The sequence below is a fragment of the Scyliorhinus torazame genome, chromosome 11 (genome assembly GCF_047496885.1).
Source record: "Scyliorhinus torazame isolate Kashiwa2021f chromosome 11, sScyTor2.1, whole genome shotgun sequence".
In the NCBI taxonomy this organism is placed as follows: domain Eukaryota; kingdom Metazoa; phylum Chordata; class Chondrichthyes; order Carcharhiniformes; family Scyliorhinidae; genus Scyliorhinus; species Scyliorhinus torazame.
In genome coordinates this window covers 250,124,087-250,147,945 of record NC_092717.1, presented here as the reverse complement: position 1 = coordinate 250,147,945, position 23,859 = coordinate 250,124,087, and the positions used below count along the sequence as shown (strand labels likewise).

The following is a 23,859-nucleotide window of genomic DNA, read 5'->3' as shown; positions in this document are numbered from 1 at the left end:
CATTGGCCGGGGCATTGTGTATAAGAATTGGCAAGTCATGTTGCAGCTGTATAGAACCTTAGTTAGGCCACACTTGGAGTATAGTGTTCAATTCTGGTCGCCACACTACCAGAAGGATGTGGAGGCTTTAGAGAGGGTACAGAAGAGATTTACCAGAATGTTGCCTGGTATGGAGGGCATTAGCCATGAGGAGCGGTTGAATAAACTCGGTTTGTTCTCACTGGAACGAAGGAGGTTGAGGGGCGACCTGACAGAGGTCTACAAAATTATGAGGGGCATAGACAGAGTGGATAGTCAGAGGCTTTTCCCCGGGGTAGAGGGGTCAATTACTAGGGGGCATAGGTTTAAGGTGAGAGGGGCAAGGTTTAGAGTAGATGTACGAGGCAAGTTTTTTACGCAGAGGGTAGTGGGTGCCTGGAACTCGCTACCGGAGGAGGTGGTGGAAGCAGGGACGATAGTGACATTTAAGGGGCATCTTGACAAATACATGAATAGGATGGGAATAGAGGGATACGGACCCAGGAAGTGTAGAAGATTGTAGTTTAGTCGGGCAGCATGGTCGGCACGGGCTTGGCGGGCCGAAGGGCCTGTTCGTGTGCTGTACATTTCTTTGTTCTTTGTTTTGTTCTAAACCTCCTGCCCCTCACTTTGAACTTGTGTCTCTTCGTAACTGACCCTTCAACTCAGGGGAACAGCTGCTCCCTATCCATGACCCTTATTTTCTTTATTCATTCACGATATGTGGGAGTCGCTGGCTGGGTCAGCATTTATTGTCCATCCCCGAGGACATTTCAGAGTCAACCACATTGCTGTGGGTCTTGCTGTGGGTCTGGAGTCACCTGTAGGCCAGACCGGGTAAGGACGGCAGATTTCCTTCCCTAAAGGACATTAGTGAACCAGATGAGCTTTCCCGAAAATCAACAATAGTTTCCATGGTCATCATTAGACTGTTAATTCCAGATTTCTTTCTCTGAATTCAAATATCACCATCTGCCACGGCGAGATTCGAACCTGGGATTCGAACCCCGGTCCCCGGTGTATGAGTCTGGGTCTCTGGATTGCTAGTCTAGCGACAATACCACTACCCCACTGCCTCTCCTTGAATAATCTTGTCCACCTCAATCAGGTCAACCCTCAGTCTTCTCTGCTCCAGAGAAAACAACCCCAGCCTATCCACCCTCTCTTCATAACTGAAATGTCCCATCCCAGGCAACATCCTGGTGAATCTCCTCTGCATCCCCTCCAGTACAATCACATCCTTCCTATAATGTGGCGACCAGAACTGCACACAGTGCTCCAGCTGTGGCCTCACCAAAGTTCTATGCAGCTCCATCATGACCTCCCTGCTTTTGTACTCGATACCTCGATTGATAAACATGATGTGGAGATGCAGATGCTGGAATGGGGTGGGTGTCCCATGTGCCTTTTTCACTCCCCATTAACCTGCCCTTCTGCACTCAGAGCTCTCTGGACAAACACGCCGAGGTCCCGGTGTTCCTCGGAACTTCCCAGTGTCAGGCCATTTGTAGAATATTTCCTTGTCACATTACACCTTCCAAAGTGTATCACCTCACACTTTTCAAGGTTAAATTCCACCTGCCACTCATCTGTCCATTTGACCATCCCTTCGATATCTTCCTGTTACCCAAGACACTCAACCCCAATGTCTGTCCAGCCCTGTCAGAATTTTATATGTTTCAATCAGATCTCCTCTCATTCTTGTAAACTCCCATGAATACAGGCCAGGAGACCCAATTTCTCCTCACACAACAATCCTACCATTCCAGCTTTCTACACTCCCTCTATGACAAGTACGTCCTTTCTTAGATAGGGAGACCATAAACTGCACACAGTAGTCCAGGTGTGGCCTCACCAAGGGGTGGTGATAGTGATGGAGCCGGAAACGCTGCTCTCTTTGTCAGATTACACTGGCAAACTCACTGAGCCATTCAGCTTATTGGGGGAAGGGGAAGGGAAAGGAACCAACACAGAGTGAGTTAGGCACCAACTCAGTTATTCGAGCAGAATGAACACACCTACCAGAAGGTAAAGATTGCCACTATCCCGAAGGTCACCGTTAGCTGTACCATTAAGATGGCATAAACCTGGTGGGAGTACAAGAATTGACAACCGTCATCTTGGGTTTGTGATATCATGATGTAAAACATTCACTTTCTATGCGGAGCAGAGAAAAGGATGCTTTGCGGAGAGACAGATAGATGGTCAGGGCGGAAGGGAGAAAGAAGGGCCATTGGAGTAAACGTGAGCAAGGGTCAGACTGAGAAAGAGCGGGTGCCAAGGGTTGGAGGCAAGGACCGGGGCAGAGGGGGCAAGGACTGGGGCGGAGGCGGTAAGGACTGGGGCGGAGGTGCCAAGGACTGGGGCGGAGGGGGCAAGGACTGGGGCGGAGGGGGCAAGGACTGGGGCGGAGGGGGCAGGGACCGGGGCGGAGGGGGCAGGAACCGGGGCGGAGGGGGCAGGGACCGGGGCGGAGGGGGCAGGGACCAGGGCGGAGGGGGCCGGGACCGGGGCGGAGGGGGCTGGGACCAGGGCGGAGGGGGCCGGGACCGGGGCGGAGGGGGCTGGGACGAGGGCGGACGGGGCTGGGACCAGGGCGGAGGGGGCGGGGACCAGGGCGGACGGGGCTGGGACCAGGGCGGAGGGGGCAGGGGCTGGGGTGAAGGGGACAAGGATCAGGGCAGAGGTGACAAGGATTGGGGCGGAGGGGGCAAGGACTGGGGCGGAGGGGCAAGGACTGGGGCGGAGGGGGCAGGGACCGGGGCGGAGGGGGCAGGGACCGGGGCGGAGGGGGCAGGGACCGGGGCGGACGGGGCAAGGACTGGGGCGGAGGGGGCAAGGGCTGGGGCGGACGGGGCAAGGACTGGGGCGGAGGGGGCAAGGACTGGGGCGGAGGGGGCAAGGACTGGGGCGGAGGGGGCAGGGACCGGGGCGGAGGGGGCAGGGACCGGGGCGGAGGGGGCAGGGACCGGGGCGGAGGGGGCAAGGACTGAAGCGGAGGGGGCAGGGACCGGGGCGGACGGGGCAAGGATTGGGGCGGAGGGGGCAGGGACCGGGGCGGACGGGTCAAGGACTGGGGCGGACGGGGCAAGGACTGGGGCGGAGGGGGCAGGGACCGGGGCGGACGGGGCAAGGACTGTGGCGGAGGGGGCAGAGACCGGGGCGGAGGGGGCAGGGACCGGGGCGGAGGGGGCAGGGTCCGGAGTGGAGGGGGCAAGGACTGGGGCGGAGGGGGCAAGGACTGGGGCGGACGGGGCAAGGACTGGGGCGGAGGTGCCAAGGACCGGGGCGGAGGGGGCAAGGACTGGGGCGGAGGGGGCAGGGACCGGGGCGGAGGGGGCAGGGACCGGGGCGGAGGGGGCAGGGACCGGGGCGGAAGGGGCAAGGACTGGGGCGGACGGGGCAAGGACTGGGGCGGACGGGACAAGGACTGGATGGAGGTGCCAAGGACTGGGGCGGAGGGGGCAAGGACTGGGGCGGAGGGGGCAGGGACCGGGGTGGAGGGGGCAAGGACTGAAGTGGAGGGGGCAGGGACCGGGGGGGACGGGGCAAGGACCGGGGCCGAGGGGGCAGGGACCGGGGCGGACGGGGCAAGGACTGGGGCGGACGGGGCAAGGACTGGGGCGGAGGGGGCAGGGACCGGGGCGGACGGGGCAAGGACTGGGGCGGAGGGGGCAGGGACGGGGCGGAGGGGGCAGGGACCGGGGCGGAGGGGGCAGGGACCGGGGCGGAGGGGGCAGGGACTGGGGCGGACGGGGCAAGGATTGGGGCGGATGGGGCAAGGACTGGGGCGGACGGGGCAAGGACTGGGGTGGAGGTGCCAAGGACCGGGGCGGAGGGGGCAAGGACTGGGGCGGAGGGGGCAGGGACCGGGGCGGAGGGGGCAGGGACCGGGGCGGAGGGGGCAGGGACCGGGGCGGAAGGGGCAAGGACTGGGGCGGACGGGGCAAGGACTGGGGCGGACGGGACAAGGACTGGATGGAGGTGCCAAGGACTGGGGCGGAGGGGGCAAGGACTGGGGCGGAGGGGGCAGGGACCGGGGTGGAGGGGGCAAGGACTGAAGTGGAGGGGGCAGGGACCGGGGGGGACGGGGCAAGGACCGGGGCCGAGGGGGCAGGGACCGGGGCGGACGGGGCAAGGACTGGGGCGGACGGGGCAAGGACTGGGGCGGAGGGGGCAGGGACCGGGGCGGACGGGGCAAGGACTGGGGCGGAGGGGGCAGGGACGGGGCGGAGGGGGCAGGGACCGGGGCGGAGGGGGCAGGGACCGGGGCGGAGGGGGCAGGGACTGGGGCGGACGGGGCAAGGACTGGGGCGGATGGGGCAAGGACTGGGGCGGACGGGGCAAGGACTGGGGTGGAGGTGTCAAGGACTGGGGCGGAGGGGGCAAGGACTGGGGCGGAGGGGGCAGGGACCGGGGTGGAGGGGGCAAGGACTGAAGTGGAGGGGGCAGGGACCGGGGCGGACGGGGCAAGGACTGGGGCGGAGGGGGCAGGGACCGGGGCGGACGGGGCAAGGACTGGGGCGGACGGGGCAAGGACTGGGGCGGACGGGGCAAGGACAGGGGCGGAGGGGGCAGGGACCGGGGCGGAGGGGGCAGGGACTGGGGCGGAGGTGGCAGGGACCGGGGCGGAGGGGGCAGGGACCGGGGCGGAGGGGGCAAGGACTGGGGCGGAGGGGGCAGGGACTGGAGCGGAGGGGGCAAGGACTGGGGCGGACGGGGCAAGGACTGGGGCGGAGGAGGCAGTGACCGGGGCGGACGGGGCAAGGACTGGGGCGGAGGGGGCAAGGACTGGGGCGGACGGGGCAAGGACTGGGGCGGAGGTGCCAAGGACTGGGGCGGAGGGGGCAGGGACCGGGGCGGAGGGGGCAAGGACTGGGGCGGACGGGGCAAGGACTGGGGCGGAGGGGGCAGGGACCGGGGCGGACGGGGCAAGGACTGTGGCGGAGGGGGCAGGGCCCGTGGCGGAGGGGGTCGGGACCAGGGTGGAGGGGGCAGGGGCCGGGGTGAAGGGGGCAGAGGCTGGTGCGGAGGGGGCAGAGGCCGGTGCGGAGGGGGCAGAGGCTGGTGCGGAGGGGGCAGAGGCCGGTGCGGAGGGGGCAGAGGCCGGTGCGGAGGGGGCAGAGGCCGGTGCGGAGGGGGCAGAGGCCGGTGCGGAGGGGGCAGAGGCCGGTGCGGAGGGGGCAGAGGCCGGTGCGGAGGGGGCAGAGGCCGGTGCGGAGGGGGCAGAGGCCGGTGCGGAGGGGGCAGAGGCTGGTGCGGAGGGGGCAGGGCCCGGGGCGGAGGGGGCAGGGACCGGAGCGGAGGGGGCAGGGCCCGGGGCGGAGGGGGCAGGGACCGGGGTGGAGGGGGCAGGGACCGGAGCGGAGGGGGCAGGGCCCGTGGCGGAGGGGGCAGAGGCCGGTGCGGAGGGGGCAGAGGCCGGTGCGGAGGGGGCAGAGGCCGGTGCGGAGGGGGCAGAGGCCGGTGCGGAGGGGGCAGAGGCCGGTGCGGAGGGGGCAGAGGCCGGTGCAGAGGGGGCAGAGGCCGGTGCGGAGGGGGCAGAGGCCGGTGCGGAGGGGGCAGAGGCCGGTGCGGAGGGGGCAGAGGCCGGTGCGGAGGGGACAGAGGCCGGTGCGGAGGGGGCAGAGGCCGGTGCGGAGGGGGCAGAGGCCGGTGCGGAGGGGGCAGAGGACGGTGCGGAGGGGGCAGAGGCCGGTGCGGAGGGGGCAGAGGCCGGTGCGGAGGGGGCAGAGGCAGGTGCGGAGGGGGCAGAGGCCGGTGCGGAGGGGGCAGAGGCCGGTGCGGAGGGGGCAGAGGCCGGTGCGGAGGGGGCAGAGGCCGGTGCGGAGGGGGCAGAGGCCGGTGCGGAGGGGGCAGAGGCCGGTGCGGAGGGGGCAGAGGCCGGTGCGGAGGGGGCGTGATAGAGAGAGTTCCAGCACCACTTTTTCTCACCTTAAGTTGCCCAATTTTCCCACATGACACCAACTTACCTTCTGGATAAACATGTGCCGTATCTTCTGGTTGCTCCAGGAATCCGTAGCAAATGCATCAATGCTGCCAGTGCTGCTGGGATCTGAAAACTGGCCGAATCTGGAAGGTCCATACCCACTGCTATACCCAGGATCTGCAGAGCAAAGCAAAAGGCAAACACTGAGTCCCGACTAAATTCTAACCTGTAACTCACTCCTTTACATTCAAATATTCACATTCTCATTACAGGTACAGTGCAGGTTAGTCACAACATAAAGCTCACTTTATACAGTATAACACTGGGGCACAGCTCTGGTGGGGAGGGGTCTGTCACTGTATAACACTGGGGCACAGCACTGGTGGGGACGGGTCTGTCACTGTATAACACTGGGGTACAGTACTGGTGAGGACGGGTCTGTCACTGTACAACACTGGGGTACAGTACTGGTGGGGACGGGTCTGTCACTGTATAACACTGGGGTACAGTGCTGGTGGGGATGGGTCTGTCACTGTATAACACTGGGGTACAGTACTGGTGGGACGAGTCTGTCACTGTATAACACTGGGGTACAGTACTGGTGGGGATGGGTCTGTCACTGTATAACACTGGGGTACAGTGCTGGTGGGGACGGGTCTGTCACTGTATAACACTGGGGTACAGTGCTGGTGGGGACGGGTCTGTCACAGTTTAACACTGGGATACAGTACTGGTGGGGACGGGTCTGTCACTGTATAACACTGGGGTACAGTACTAGTGGGGACGGGTCTGTCACTGTATAACACTGGGGTACAGTGCTGGTGGGGACGGGTCTGTCACAGTTTAACACTGGGATACAGTACTGGTGGGGACGGGTCTGTCACTGTATAACACTGGGGTACAGTACTGGTGGGGATGGGTCTGTCACTGTATAACACTGGGGTACAGTACTGGTGGGACGAGTCTGTCACTGTATAACACTGGGGTACAGTACTGGTGGGGATGGATCTGTCACTGTATAACACTGGGATACAGTACTGGTGGGGACAGGTCTGTCACTGTATAACACTGGGATACAGTACTGGTGGGACGGGTCTGTCACCGTATAACACTGGGGTACAGTACTGGTGGGGACGAGTCTGTCACTGTATAACACTGGGGTACAGTATTGGTGGGGCGGGTCTGTCACTGTATAACACTGAGGTACAGTACTGGTGTGGACTGGTCTGTCACTGTATAACACTGGGGTACAGTGCTGGTGGGGACGGGTCTGTCACTGTATAACACTGGGGTACAGTGCTGGTGGGGACGGGTCTGTCACAGTTTAACACTGGGATACAGTACTGGTGGGGACGGGTCTGTCACTGTATAACACTGGGGTACAGTACTAGTGGGGACGGGTCTGTCACTGTATAACACTGGGGTACAGTGCTGGTGGGGACGGGTCTGTCACAGTTTAACACTGGGATACAGTACTGGTGGGGACGGGTCTGTCACTGTATAACACTGGGGTACAGTACTGGTGGGGATGGGTCTGTCACTGTATAACACTGGGGTACAGTACTGGTGGGACGAGTCTGTCACTGTATAACACTGGGGTACAGTACTGGTGGGGATGGATCTGTCACTGTATAACACTGGGATACAGTACTGGTGGGGACAGGTCTGTCACTGTATAACACTGGGATACAGTACTGGTGGGACGGGTCTGTCACCGTATAACACTGGGGTACAGTACTGGTGGGGACGAGTCTGTCACTGTATAACACTGGGGTACAGTATTGGTGGGGCGGGTCTGTCACTGTATAACACTGAGGTACAGTACTGGTGTGGACTGGTCTGTCACTGTATAACACTGGGGTACAGTACTGGTGGGGACAGGTCTGTCACTGTATAACACTGAGGTACAGTACTGGTGGGGACAGGTCTGTCACTGTATAACACTGAGGTACAGTATTGGTGGGGCGGGTCTGTCACTGTATGACACTGGGGTACAGTACTGGTGAGGACCGGTCTGTCACTGTATAACACTGAGGTACAGTATTGGTGGGGACGGGTCAGTCACTGCATAACACTGGGGTACAGTACTGGTGGGGACGGGCCTGTCGCTGTATAACACTGAGGTACAGTATTGGTGGGGCGGGTCTGTCACTGTATAACACTGAGGTACAGTACTGGTGAGGACGGGTCTGTCACTTTATAACACTGGGGTACGGTACTGGTTGGGACGGGTCTGTCACTGTATAACACTGAGGTACAGTACTGGTGGGGACAGGTCTGTCACTGTATAACACTGAGGTAGAGTATTGGTGGGGCGGGTCTGTCACTGTATAACACTGGGGTACAGTACTGGTGAGGACAGGTCTGTCACTGTATAACACTGAGGTACAGTATTGGTGGGGACGGGTCAGTCACTGTATAACACTGGGGTACAGTACTGGTGGGGACGGGCCTGTCGCTGTATAACACTGAGGTACAGTATTGGTGGGGCGGGTCTGTCACTGTATAACACTGAGGTACAGTACTGGTGAGGACGGGTCTGTCACTGTATAACACTGGGGTACAGTACTGGTGGGGACGGGTCTGTCACTGTATAACACTGGGGTACAGTACTGGTGGGGACGGGCCTGTCGCTGTATAACACTGAGGTACAGTATTGGTGGGGCGGGTCTGTCACTGTATAACACTGAGGTACAGTACTGGTGAGGACGGGTCTGTCACTGTATAACACTGGGGTACAGTACTGGTGGGGACGGGTCTGTCACTGTATAACACTGGGGTACAGTACTGGTGGGGACGGGTCTGTCACTGTATAACACTGTGGTACAGTACTGGTGGGGACAGGTCTGTCACTGTGTAACACTGGGGTACAGCACTGGTGGGGACGAGTCTGTCACTGTATAACACTGGGTTACAGTACTGGTGGAGACGGGTCTGTCACTGTGTAACACTGGGGTACAGTACTGGTGAGGACAAGTCTGTCACTGTGTAACACTGGGGTACAGTACTGGTGGGGATGGGTCTGTCACTGTGTAACACTGGGGTACAGTACTGGTGGGGACGAGTCTGTCACTGTGTAACACTGGGGTACAGTACTGGTGGGGACGAGTCTGTCACTGTATAACACTGGGTTACAGTACTGGTGGAGACGGGTCTGTCACTGTGTAACACTGGGGTACAGTACTGGTGGGGACGAGTCTGTCACTGTATAACACTGTGGTACAGTACTGGTGGGGACGGGTCTGTCACTGTATAACACTGGGGTACAGTACTGGTGGGGACGAGTCTGTCACTGTATAATACGGGGGTGCAATAAACTAACATCATTATGTCATAAAAGGAGAAATTAATTAAGAAAATAATTATTTATTAAAACACCATTTAGATGACAGGGGGGTGATCTGTTACAGCTGATGGACACCAGTGTGGTCCAGGGTAAACAGGTCTGCAGTAAATCATTGGATTGGATTTGTTTATTGTCACGTGTACCGAGGTACAGTGAAAAGTATTGTTATGCGTCCAGTTCAGACAAATCATTCCATACATGAAAAGAAAATACAGAAAATACAGAAAATCAGGCACTGGGTGAAGCAGAAGTATAGTACTACTCGGTAGAGAAGATGTGTGAAGTGATCAGACCAGTTTATAAGAGGGTTGTTTAGGAGTCTAGGAACAGTGGGGAAGAAGCTGTTTTTGAACCTGTTAGAGCGTGTTGGCAGTTGGAGGATCTTCGGTTCAGTTACATCGAGCTAGAGGCAGAGCGGCAGACATTACAATGCATCAGAGCGGGGTATATTCACCCAAGCACATTGAGTCAGGAGGCAGTCACACCCCCTAAGATTGGATCTTCTGATTTGGTCAATGGCTCGGGCCAGGAGGGTGTGACCGGGAGTGAGGCTGGTATGGATTCAGCAAAGTAGAAGATGAGAGGCTTTAGCCCCTGTAATTTTCTCACAGATTTGAAATTATTTGAGCAGGGCCAATGAACAAGCTCACCTTGGCACGGTGGTACAGGAATCTGCTGAAGCCAGGGCAGTTTAGTGGTAGCAGAGGTCAGTATACTGAGGGATATAAAGACTGTTCTCTGCAGCTGAGAGGAAGTATCCAGGCGCCTGTGTAGCCTGCTCAATGGCAGGGTTCGGGTCATCAATGCAGGGAGGAACTATGTCAGATGCAGAGCTTCCAGTTGTTGTGGTCCATGTTGGCACTAATGATAGGACTAGGGAAGTCCTTCTGCATTGGGAGTATGAACATCTGGAGGTCTAACTGAAAAAGTGAACCTCGAAAGGTAATGATCTCTGGATCATTAACTGAGCTGCAAGCAAATTAGTTTAAGGTAAATACATTTGGAGAGTTAAATGCGTGGCTCAAAGATGTTGTGCGGGATTCTCCGGTCTCCGAAGCCGAAATCGCGTTCGGCGATCAGCTGGAGAATCCCCGTTTGTACCAAAATGGGGGTTACCGCCGCTTTTGCAATGTTCCGCCCTCTCGAAAACGGCGTACTCGCAGAGTACGCCAAATGCCGTCGGGAAGGCCTCAGGACTGCCACCTGAGGCCCTCCCCCGATGCTTCGCCCCGGATGGGCCGCGTTCCCGACGGCGTGAGGCGCGTGTCCTATTTATTTTCAGGAACTCGACGTGGCGGCTGCGGACTGAGTCCAGCACCGCCACAGTCAGGTGGGAGCCGGTCCGTGGGCAGGGGGGGTTTCGACACTGGTGGGGGGTGGTCCGGGGGTGACGAGCCTGGTCAAAGGGGGGTGTATTTTGGTAAGCTGGGTCCGTGTGCGGCCGGCGCCATGTTGCACGGTGCGGCTGCTGCAGGCCGCAGCTGTGTGCATTCGCGGCCACCGATCCAGCCATTCTCTGGTCGTATCCGCAGGTAATGCTGGGGCTTTATGCTACGGTGCAGCATTTGCGCCGTTTTTTGGGGCATATATCGCCACTGTTCCCACGCCAGCGTCAGCACTTAGTCTTTAAATCGGAGCATCCAGCCCGCTGTTACCAAAATGTGTTGATTCCTGGGGCACCGACACCAGTACTGGGGAAAGTGGGGGCTGTACCGTTGGGATGATCTTCAGTTGAACAGTGTTGGTAGAGGAGATGTGGTAAATCAAAAGGTAACAAGTTAATAGAAAAGGGTATTTTGATAACCAGAGTGTGGCAGGAAGGGAAAGAGTACAAACTTACGAGTCTACCAGCTGATAAGGCTAGAGATTGCAAAAATGGTAAAAAGACAGAGTTAAATGCTCTGTATCTGAATGAATGCAGCATTCGTAACAAAATAGATGAATTGTTAGCACAGATAGAAATAAGCTTGTTACCTGATTGCAACCTTGAACAGGATTTTCTTCCCCCTCTGCAGCATGTTCTGTGATGGCGGAGGGCAACTCGCTAGAGTCTGGTGGCAGGATCTTGTGGTCCCGCCGCTGTCAGAGGGGTTTCCTGTTGAACGCACCCCTTGCCGCTGCGAAACCCGTGGCAAGGGTGCACCATTGGCAGGGCAGTAAGATCCCGCCAGCATGAACGGCCAGAAAATCCCACCCCTTATCTCTGTAATGGCAAAGTGGCCGAGGCTGAGACCTGGACATTGAAGAGTCAATGACATTTTGAAAAGACAGGAAGCTAAGAAAAGTTGGTGGGATGGTTCTGTTAATTTAGAATGTCATTATTACAGTAATGGCCTTAGCTTGAAAGAGCAGGCTGCAGAATGTGTTTGGGTAGAAATAGTAAAGTTAGGAGGCCCCTTGTGGGAGTAGTTTACAGGCTCCAGCAATAGTTACACAGTGTCTGGGAAGAAACAGATGTCCCGTGTGAGTAAGGCACTGCAATAATCATGGGTGACTTAAAAAAATATTTTATTCAGATATTTTCATAAAAAACTGAAGCAGAAACAAAATTGTACAACCTTATAAATGACCAACACCCCCTGCCCCCCTCGTCCCGTCCTGCCATCCCCATTTTAACTCCCTCACCCTTTGATTGCTCCTCAATCCTCCTTAAAGAAATCAATAAATGGCTTCCACCTCTGAGAGAACCCATTAACTTACCCCTCAGGATGAACTTGACCTTCTCCAGCCTGAGGAATTCTGCCAGGTGGCTCACCCACACCCCTGAAAGGCAAAGGCCACGACGTTGGCCTCTCCCCCTGGACTCCCGGGTCATCCGACATCCTGAATATTGCTACCCCTGGACTCGGGGCCACCCTCATCCCCAGCACCTCGGACATTACATCCGCAAACCCGTGCCAGAACCTCATTAGCTTTGGACATGCCCAAAACACGTGGACATGATTCGCGGGCCTCCCCGTGCACCGCCCACACCTATCCTCTCCTACTCAAAAAACCTCATCCGCGCTACCATGATTAGTGCCCTGTGAATGACTTTAAACCGAATGAGGCTTAGCCTTGCACACAACGAGGACGCATTCACCCTCCGAAGGGCCTCCGCCCAAGTCCTGGCCTCCAGCTCCCCATCCAACACCTCATTCCACTTGAGCTTTATATCCCCCACCGGATCCCCCTCCCAATCCATCAGCTCTTTGTAGACCTCAACACCTTCCCCATCCATCTCCCCCTTCACAGCATCAATCCCTGCCGGCCGCCATCCCCGAAACCTCACTATCAACACCCCCCGCCCTCCCACAAACCTATGATTATCACTGATCGGTGCCAACACCAAGGCACCCTCCAGTCCCAAATGCCGCCTCCACTGCCCCATACCCTCAAGGACGTCACCACCACTGGGTTCTCGGAGTACCTGGCTGGTGAGAACGGCAGAGGCGCTGTTAGCAATGCCCTTAAGCTCGCTCCCCTACAAGAAGCTACCTCCATCCACCCCCAATATCGACCCCTCCCCCACTCCCCATTTCATAACCATGGCGATGTTCGCCATCCAGTCGCAGTTCATTATGTTCGGCAAAAGCCCCCCCCCCCCACCTGAATGCCCAGATATCTGGAACTCGCCCCCACTACCTTAAACGGCAACTCTCCCAACCTCCTCCCCCTGCCCTCTGGTCTCAATCGGGAACATCTCACATAGAACACACAGTGCCGAAGGAGGCCATTCGGCCCATCAAGTCTGCACCGGCCCACTTAAGCCCTCACTTCCACCCTATCCCCGTAACCCAATAACCCCTCCTATCCTTTTTTGGACAATAAGGGCAATTTATCATGGCCAATCCACCTAACCTGCACATCTTTGGACTGTGGGAGGAAACCGGGGCACCCGGAGGAAACCCACACAGACATGGGGAGAACGTGCAGACTCCGCACAGACAGTGACCCAGCGGGGAATCGAGCCATTGCCAATGGCTCTATAGCCATGGTAAAAAAGCAATGGGGAGAGCGGGCACCCCTGCCTCGTCCCACGATGCAGCCCAGAATGTCCCAAACTCACCTGGCTATAGAGACATTTTTAGGGCAGCACGGTTTGATTTGATTTGATTTATTGTCACATGTACCGAAGTACAGTGAAAATTATTTTTTTGTGGCCAAGGGAACTGTTATAACCTGCCTACTTACGATTGGCTGGAAAGCTGGAACCAGTACACACAACGGATGCGTTACTATTTCCGGGAAAACAATATCACTGAAAACGAGCGCCAGGTGGTCATATTGCTCACCGCTTGCGGCCCGCATACGTTTGGGGTGATTAGGAGCCTTACGTACCCAGCTGCGCCGGACACCAAAACGTTTGACGAACTTGTGAATATAGTGGGGCAACACTTTAACCCAACCCCATCCACGATAGTCCAGCGTTACCGGTTTAATACCGCTGAGAGGACCCCTGGAGAATCCCTTGCCGACTTTTTATCCAGGCTACGCGGGATTGCGGAGTACTGTGACTATGGTGAGACCTTGTCAGAAATGTTACGCGACCGTTTGGTTTGCGGTATTAACAATGCAGCAACCCAGAGAAAGTTGTTAGCGGAGCCAACATTGACTTTTCAACAGGCAATACAAATAGTCTTGTCCCAAGAGAGCGCAGAGCGAGGAGTACAGGAGCTACAGGGAATGGAAGTGCATGCCTTGGGGCGCAACCCCTTCAGTCCGAAAACGTGCCCCCGCACTCCTGCAGTACCTTGGGCGAGGCAACGCCGGACCGACGCCAGTGGCCATCGGACATTCCTCCCCGAAGGGAGCCTTCTCCAGAGCCAATGGATGAGGAGCCATGTCCGTGTCAGACTTGTAGGCGCCGACCCCGTCGCGGACGGCGGGCCTGGGGACGCCAGAGGAGCCGTCGTTCCGACCGAAACTGGGACCAGCCCAGGGGCCGTAACTGGGACCAGCCCAAAGGCCGTACCTTCCATGTGGATGAACCTGCGGCGACTACTCCTGAGGACGTGGAGACGGAGGACGACTGCCTGCAGCTGCATTGTGTGGCAGCTCCCCGTGTGGCCCCCATTAAGGTGACAGTACGGGTCAATGGCCACCCGCTGGAGATGGAGTTGGATACGGGCGCAGTGGTCTCCGTGATCGCCCAGAGGACATTCGACCGCATCAAACAGGGTATACAGACCCTTACATTAACTGACTCACAGGCCAGGTTGGCCACCTACACGGGGGAACCACTGGACATTGCAGGAACTACAATGACCCCTGTTGTCTATGGACGCCAGGAGGGGCGTTTCCCACTTATCGTAGTGCGTGGCCATGGGCCCAGCCTGTTGGGTCGAGATTGGTTGCGCCATTTGCGGTTGCAATGGCAGCACATCCTCCAAACAGTTTCTGGAGGGTTGACTGATGTGCTAGGACGATACCCAGAGGTATTCCAGCCTGGTTTGGGGAAAATAAAAGGGGCCGTAGCCCGTATCCAAGTTGAATCAGGAGCCACGCCGTGCTATTTCCGGGCGCGCCCAGTGCCTTACGCCTTGCTCGAGAAGGTAGAAGGGGAGCTCACTCGTTTGGAGAGTTTGGGTATTATCAGGCCCGTCCGTTTTGCTGACTGGGCAGCACCATTTGTACCAGTAATGAAGCCAGATGCCACAGTTCGCTTGTGTGGCGACTATAAACTTACAGTGAATACAGTTTCCCGACTCGACCGATATCCAATGCCTCGCATAGAGGATCTCTACGCGAAACTTGCAGGTGGACTCTCATTCACAAAATTAGATATGAGTCACGCCTACCTGCAGTTGGAGCTGGACCCTGCCTCCCGACCATATGTAACAATTAATACACACCGGGGCCTGTATGAATATACACGTTTGCCCTTTGGAGTATCCTCTGCCTGTGCAATTTTTCAACGTGTTATGGAGGTGCATAAGATGCAGGGGACAACGTCCTGTGCAACAATTGAAAAGATGCGTTTATCGTTTAGTCCGCATGGCCTCCCCGAGGTGCTGGTCACGGATAATGGCACTCCATTCACGAGTGAGGAGTTTGCTAGGTTTACAAAGATGGACGGCATCCGCCATATCCGCACTGCCCCTTACCACCCAGCTTCAAATGGGTTGGCAGAGCGTGCAGTGCAGACATTCAAAAGAGGCCTAAAGAAGCAGTCTTCCGGGTCAATGGACACGAGACTGGCTCGCTTTTTGTTTACGTACAGGACCACCCCCCATGCAGTGACTGGGGTAGCTCCCGCAGAACGCCTAATGGGCCGGAGACTCCGCACCCGCCTTAGTATGGTTTTCCCGGACATTGGCGCAAAAGTACGCCGCACACAAGAACGGCAGGGACAGGGATTGTCTCGGCATCGTCCGATTCGGCAGTTTGCGCCCGGTGACCCAGTATTCGTGCGGAATTTTGCTGGTGGTGCCCAATGGGTTCCTGGTGTAATCTTTCGCCAAATGGGCCCTATATCTTACCAAGTGCAAGCCCAGGGTCGTCTCCAGCGAAAACATGTAGACCACGTCCGGTCCAGAAGATCAGCCCCTCAAAAGACTCCCCGCCCCCGGAGCTCATTTCAACAGCCGCAAAGACCAGAGACAAGGGAAGGTAGTCCTCAAAATCTTCCACTGGTGCCTCACTCGAAGCCTGCGCAGGTCGTTACGGGACCAAATGGAGATAGAGACGCTGACATGACGGAGGCAGCAGACTCTGACTCCGAGATGGAGACACAGGATGCATCAGAGGGGGAATCCTCGGGTCCACGGGCCGTGGATGTACAACTGCGCCGTTCATCACGGAAGCGCCGGTCTCCGTCTCGTTACACGCCGCCTGATCCAGCGCTGCGTGCAAATGGCGTCCGGCCTGCGGCCAAACGAGCCGACGCCCTCCTTCGCCAGGGTCTTCGGTGGATTCCTTGGACTTTGGGGGGAGGGATGTTATAACCTGCCTACTTACGATTGGCTGGGGACTAATGACTATCCCACAATCCTGTGGGAATATGAACTTCCCCAATGAGGGGGCGGAGAATCTCCTAGTATAAATAAGCTGGCCAGTTCAGGAACCAGCAGGAAGGAGAAGGTTACAAGGGAAGTTACTGCTACTGTTATGTATATATTGTTATAGTAAATAAATGTTATTACTTTGTATCCTTAAAACTCGTGCTGGATTCTTCGTGGCCCTTACAAAAGGAACGTACACAGCACGTACATAGTAGACAAAAAGAATAATCGACAGAGAACATTGGCAAATGGTACATCGACAAACAGTGATTGGTTCCAGTGCGGAAGTAAATACATGAGCAAGAGTAGCATGGAGCGTTGTGAATAGTGTTCTTACAGGGAACAGACCAGTCCGAGGAGGAGTCGATGAGGAGTCTGGTAGCTGTGGGGAAGAAGCTGTTCCTATGTCGGGATGTGCGGGTCTTCAGACTTCTGTACCTTCTGCCTGATGGAAGGGTCTGGAAGAAGGCAATGTCTGGGTGGGAGGGGTCTCTGATAATGCTGTCTGCCTTCCTGAGGTAGCGAGAGGTGTAGACAGAATCAATGTGAGGGTAGCAAGCTTGTGTGAAGCGTTGGGCTGAGTTCACCACACTCTGCAGTTTCTTGCGATCTTGGGCTGGGCAGTTGCCATACCAGGCTGTGATGCAGCCGGATAGGATGCTCTCTATCGCACATCTGTAGAAGTTTGTGAGAGTCGATGCAGACATGCCAAATTTCTTTAGCTTCTGTAGGAAGTAGAGACATTGTTGGGCTTTCTTGTACTACAACGCTATTTTCACACTCATTTTCGGTGATAATTCGCCGACATGAAGGCATTTTCTGTGTTTCGCGTGAGCTTTCGTGGAGGGAATCAAATGGCTTGGAAAAGGCCAACACAGAACTTTAAAACAAACCGAGTCTGAGTACAATAAGCAGGTCACGGGTTTAACCTGGCAAACGTCGGCTCTCTTCATGCAATTGGGCTGCACAGTATCGCAGTGGTTATCACAGTTGCTTCACAGTTCCAGGGTCTCAGGTTTGATTCCCGGCTTCGGTCACTGTCTGTGCGGAGTCTGCACGTTCTCCCCGTGTGTGCGTGGGTTTCCTCCGGGTGCTCCGGTTTCCTCCCACAGTCCAAAGATGTGCAGGTTAGGTGGATTGGCCGTGCTAAATTGCCCTTAGTGTCCAAAAAGGTTAGGTGGGGTTATGGGGATAGGTTGGAAGTGTGGGCTTAAGTGGGGTGCTCTTTCCAAGGGCTGGTGCAGACTCGATGGGCCGAATGGCCTCCTTCTGCACTGTCCATTCTATGATTCTATAATTCTATGATTCATCCGCACACTAGCGACCAGTGCCTTGTACGGCAACCGGTCCCAGTTCACAAATCCCTGCCCAAACCCTAACCCCCCAGCACATAAGGCGAGGATATCTGCCTTCACCCCCGGCTGCAGCACCGACGTGTCTGATACCCCAAAAATGGCTACCAGCGGACATGGCTCCAAATCAACGTTGAGTATCTCTGACTTGGGGTGTTGAAGAAAGAGAGCCAAAAGCTTACCAGCTTGGAACAAGACCAGAACATGAGAGTGCGATTACCCCCCCCCCCCCCCCCCCCCCCCCACCACCACCACCACCTTAGAGAAGAATTCAGTCATAGAATCACTACAGTGCAGAAGGAGGCCATTTGGCCAATCGAGTCTACACCGACACTCTGAAAGAGCACTCTAGCTAGGCCCATGCCCCCACATGTACCGAGGTACAGTGAAAAGTATTGTTCTGCGTAGAGTCCAGGCTGATCGTTCCATACATGAAAAACATAGGACATACGATAAACACACAATGCAAATACATAGACGTCAGGTGAAGCATATGAAGCCTAGCGGGAACCACCTCGTACACGTCTTCCCCCTGCATACCGCCGCCAGAGGTCCCCCATAACAGCTTTATTCAAGAAAGGAGACAGACACAAAGGAGGAAACTATAGACTAAACTATAGCCAATGTTGTTCCTCTGTTTAAGAAGGGTAGCAAGGATAATCCAGGGAACTACAGGCCGGTGAGCCTTACTTCAGTGGTAGGGAAATTACTGGAGAGAATTCTTCGAGACAGGATCTACTCCCATTTGGAAGCAAATGGACATATTAGTGAGAGGCAGCATGGTTTTGTGAAGGGGAGGTCGTGTCTCACTAACTTGATAGAGTTTTTCGAGGAGGTCACAAAGATGATTGATGCAGGTAGGGCAGTGGATGTTGTCTATATGGACTTCAGTAAGGCCTTTGACAAGGTCCCTCATGGTAGACTAGTACAAAAGGTGAAGTCACACGGGATCAGGGGTGAGCTGGCAAGGTGGATACAGAACTGGCTAGGCCATAGAAGGCAGAGAGTAGCAATGGAAGGATGCTTTTCTAATTGGAGGGCTATGACCAGTGGTGTTCCACAGGGATCAGTGCTGGGACCTTTGCTGTTTGTAGTATATATAAATGATTTGGAGGAAAATGTAACTGGTCTGATTAGTAAGTTTGCAGACGACACAAAGGTTGGTGGAATTGCGGATAGCGATGAGGACTGTCAGAGGATACAGCAGGATTTAGATTGTTTGGAGACTTGGGCGGAGAGATGGCAGATGGAGTTTAATCTGGACAAATGTGAGGTAATGCATTTTGGAAGGTCTAATGCAGGTAGGGAATATACAGTGAATGGTAGAAGCCTCAAGAGTATTGAAAGTCAGAGAGATCTAGGAGTACAGGTCCACAGGTCACTGAAAGGGACAACACAGGTGGAGAAGGTAGTCAAGAAAGCATACGGCATGCTTGCCTTCATTGGCCGGGGCATTGAGTATAAGAATTGGCAAGTCATGTTGCAGCTGTATAGAACCTTAGTTAGGCCACACTTGGAGTATAGTGTTCAATTCTGGTCGCCACACTACCAGAAGGATGTGGAGGCTTTAGAGAGGCTGCAGAAGAGATTTACCAGAATGTTGCCTGGTATGGAGGGCATTAGCTATGAGAGGCGGTTGAATAAACTCGGTTTGTTCTCACTGGAACGAAGGAGGTTGAGGGGCGACCTGATAGAGGTCTACAAAATTATGAGGGGCATAGACAGAGTGGATAGTCAGAGGCTTTTCCCCGGGGTAGAGGGGTCAATTATTAGGGGGCATAGGTTTAAGGTGAGAGGGGCAAGGTTTAGAGTAGATGTACAAGGCAAGTTTTTTTACAGAGGGTAGTGGGTGCCTGGAACTCGCTACCGGAGGAGGTGGTGGAAGCAGGGACGATAGTGACATTTAAGGGGCATCTTGACAAATTCATGAATAGGATTGGAATAGGGGGATACGGACCCAGGAAGTGTAGAAGATTGTAGTTTAGTCAGGCAGCATGGTCGGCACGGGCTTGGACGGCCGAAGGGCCTGTTCCTGTGCTGTACATTTCTTTGTTCTTTGTAGTTGGTCTAACATGTCATTTGAAAATGATTACAGCAGGTTTCTAAGAAAATCTGAATGTGATCAGGCAGAGTTGACATGGTTTTTTGAAATGGAAATTATGTTCATCTAATTTATTAGACTTCTTTGAGGAATTAACAAGCAAGGCTGAAAAATGGTAACCTGTAGCTGTGGTGTACTTGGATTTCCATAAGGCATTTGATACGGTGCCACATCAAATGTTTATTATACAAGATAGGTGCACATGGTGAATTGGGGGACATAGGAGTGGCGTGGTAGCAATGTTACTGGACTGATAATCCAGAGACCCAGCCAAATGCACGGGGACACAAGCTCAAATCCCACCATGGCAGCTGCTGGAATTTAAATCCCACCAATAACAATCTGGAATATAAAGCTAATCTCAGAAATGGTCACCATTAAATTAGCATTGATTGTCGTAACATCTATTTCACTATTGCCCTTTGGGAGGGAAGTCTGCCGTCCTTACCTGGCCTATTTGACAGCAATGTGTTTTATTCTGAACTATCCTCTGAAACGGTGTAGTAAGCAATTAGGGAGAGGCAATAAATGCTGGGCCTCCCAGCAATTTCCGCATCTCATCAAAGAATGAAAAACATATTTGCATGGATAAAGATTGGTTATCTAACAGGATGCAAGGAAGCTAGTAGGGATAAATGAATCTTTTTCAGGTTGGTAAGCTGTAAAAGGTGGAGTGTCAACTATTTTAAAATCTACATCAATGATTTGGATGAAAGGACCGAAAGCATGGTCGCTAAATTTGCTGATGACACCAAGATAGAAGGAATGTAAGTCAAGGAGGTAGAGAGTTTGCAAAGGGTTATCGACAAGTTAAACGAATGGAATAAAATTAGCAGATGGAATATAATGTGGGAAAATATGAATTTGTTAACCTTGTCAGCAAGCACAGAAAGGCAGTATACTCGTAAAATGGAGAGAGACTGCAGAACTTTGTGGTACATTGGGATCTGGGTGTCCTGGTAGACGCATTTCAACAAGTTAGTATGTAGGTTTTGTGAGGGCCACGAAGTCCAGCACGAGTTTGTAGAGTCAAATAGAAAGTAACTTTTATTTACAGCAATATTTCCACAGCACCAGTAAGTAAAGTCACCATAGCCACAGACACAAAGGAAAGAATGAAATGAAATGAAATGAAAATCGCTTATTGTCACAAGTAGATTTCAAATGAAGTTACTGTGAAAAGCCCCTAGTCGCCACATTCCGGCGCCTGTTCGGGGAGGCTGGTACGGGAATTAAACCGTGCTGCTGGCCTGCTTTAAAAGCCAGCGATTTAGCCCAGTGTGCTAAACCAGCCCCAGATGAAGCAAGCAGGTTAGAAATCTGAAATTAAGAAATTAAGTGCTGTACACAGCAGGTGGGGAGAAAAGATAGACCACTTTGATGAAAAGTAGGAAGTATGGAAATGCCGCTGTTCAGATCAGGACCCTGGACAAGCTCCTAATTTTATTTGGATCCTGGATGAGAACCCAACTATTTACAACGAAAAACTGAGACATGATGACAGCACCACAGGAGTGATAACACTGACCAATCAATATATTTTATGTTAAGACAAACTTTAACTTAAACACAGAATTAATCACCTCAGCAACAAGTAAGTGCTTTACAGTTCACAGTTAAAACAGTGCTTAAATAAAAGGAAATAATTACTCCCTACATCTGCAAATAAATATAATAAAATTAACAAGCAGGTATACTTGCTTTTCTCTGTGCTGAGGCCTTGGGAGAGAACCTTTCAGGAGGCAACTCGAGAGACTTTTGTTCAATTTAAAATCCAATGTCAAACTGAAACTGCAGACAGGCCTGGCTCCTCCCCTTACATAATCTCTACCCTAATTATATTGTTCCCATACCAGCCTCCCCGAACAGGCGCCGGAATGTGGCAACTAATGGCTTTTCACAGTAACTTCATTTGAAGCCTACTTATGACAATAAGCAATTTTTTTTTTTCATAATCTCTACCCTAAGAATAAGGGATTCTTTGGCCATCTCCCACAAGATGTCCCATGACCTGGTTAGCCAGGACTAAAACACACTCCCTCAAATTATCTCCACCCCAGGGATCCTCCAAAAGCCAAAGCAATATTCAATTCGCCCACTATCTGTAAAAAAGTAAATGGTTAAAATCAATGAATACCTCACTTACAGCCCCCTCAATCACAGCTTTAGCAGACATACTGACTAAATGCGTTTTAAACTAGTTTTTAAATAACATTATTGCAACAAATAAAAAATATAACATTCTTACTTTCATCACAATGAGCAGCCATTTGTCCCATGGTGTCTGGTCAGCTCTTTGAAAGAACTATCCAATTAACCCCACACTTCTCCTGTTCTTGCCCCATATCTAAAAGCTTTTCTCTTTCAAATATCTATCCATTTCCCGCTGAAAGGTACTACTGAATCTGCTTCCACGGCCCTTTCAGGCAGTTTATTCCATAACGCTCCACGCTGGCTGACCTGCTATTTCTAGGTTTCTTTTCAAACTGAAGCTCAGTTCACACTGTCACTGGAACAGAAGGTAGCAGCAACACTGTTCGCCCAAAGGGGAGCGAAAATCTGGAATTCTCGCTCTGAAAAAGCTGCTGAGGCTGGGATTCAACTGGAAATTTCAAAACTGAGACTGAGATTTACGTTGGGTATGGGGGAGAGTGGTTATGGAACCAAGGCACGTAAATGGAGTTAAGATACAGATTGAGGCTTGAGGGGCCGAATGGCCTGCTTTTGTATTCCTTAGTATAGAATAGACTTTGCAAATGATCGACTCAAACGGCAGATACCTACTGGTGTTGGGTTGGACAAACGCCCAGCTGGGATGTACAGGCATGGTTGTAGGTGGAGTCATCGGCTGTTGGCCTGGGTAAGCCTGCTGGCCTGGGTAAGCCTGCTGGCCTGGGTAAGGCTGTTGTATGGAATAAGACTGTTGGCCTGGGAATATCTGCTCCTTACTCGCCATCACCTCAGCGTAGCTCGGTGGTGCTGCAGGAATTGCCATGATTCAACCGTCGTGCTCTGTTGGACAGGAATGGGACAAGATGCTGGGCGAGAAGAGAATAGTTAGCAATTTATACAGGTACACGTGCTCAAATTTCAAGTTAACAATTTTGCATTTCTATAGAGCCTTTCTCCACCTTTACAAAATCTTATCTTGTGTAGAGATGCAAGACAAGGGCATCGTTCTTTTTTTTTTGAAAAATATTTTATTAAGGTACATATAAATTTTCTAACAACAATTTTCAAGAGGAAAAAAACCAACAGAACAGATTTGGGGCAGCACGGTAGCATTGAGGATAGCACAATTGCTTCACATTGCTTCCAGGGTCCCAGGTTCGATTCCGGCTTGGGTCACTGTTTGTGCGGAGTCTGCACATCCTCCCCGTGTGTGCGTGGGTTTCCTCCGGGTGCTCCGGTTTCCTCCCACAATCCAAAGATGTGCAGGTTAGGTGGATTGGCCATGATAAATTGCCCTTAGTGTTGGGTGGGGTTACTGGGTTATGGGGATAGGGTGGAGGTGTTGACCTTGGGTAGGGTGCTCTTTCCAAGAGCCAGTGCAGACTCGATGGGCCGAATGGCCTCCTTCTGCACTATAAATTCTATGATGATAACGCCCACCCAACCACCAATTAAATCCAGCCAACGTGGCTTACATACAGTTCCCCATCCCCCCTTTCCCACTATTTCCCATCTCAATCAATCCCCCCTACCCCCCTTTTTCTCTTAACCGCCCCCCTCTGATATCTGCTGACAGCTTAATTTTCCACAAAGAAGTCAACCTTTGGCTGCCACCTCCAGGCGAACCCCAGCATCGATCCTCACAGGGCGAACTTGATCTTCTCAAGCTTGAGAAATCTGGTCATATCACTGACCCATACCCCCGATTTTGGGGATTCCGAGACCCTTCCACTCCAATAAGATCCGTCTCCAGGCTACCAGGTAGGCAAAGGCCAACACATCAGCCTCTCTCGTCCCAGGACTCCCGGGTCTTCCGACACACTAAAAACCGGCACCTCTGGACTCGGAACCACTCGTACCTTCAATACCGTGGATGTAACTTCGGCAAATCCTTAGCCAGAACCCCTGAGCTTCAGACATGCCCAAAACATGTGGACATGATTTGAGGGCCCTCCCTC

At 53.9% G+C, this 23,859-nt stretch overlaps 1 protein-coding gene across 1 annotated transcript in view; it reads right to left on the bottom strand.

The window, feature by feature from the left end:
• The window catches only part of faim2a (Fas apoptotic inhibitory molecule 2a), a 255,935-nt gene extending 233,173 nt beyond the window's left edge, over positions 1 to 22,762 (bottom strand). The window contains exons 1-3 of the mRNA XM_072468645.1: positions 22,514 to 22,762; positions 5,991 to 6,124; positions 2,041 to 2,105 (exon numbers count right to left, since the gene is read on the bottom strand). Of these exons, the coding sequence (XP_072324746.1) occupies positions 2,041 to 2,105; positions 5,991 to 6,124; positions 22,514 to 22,724 (410 nt within the window). The 5' untranslated portion in view covers positions 22,725 to 22,762. The remainder of the gene's footprint in view (positions 1 to 2,040; positions 2,106 to 5,990; positions 6,125 to 22,513) is intronic.
• Positions 22,763 to 23,859: the final 1,097 nt, after the last annotated feature.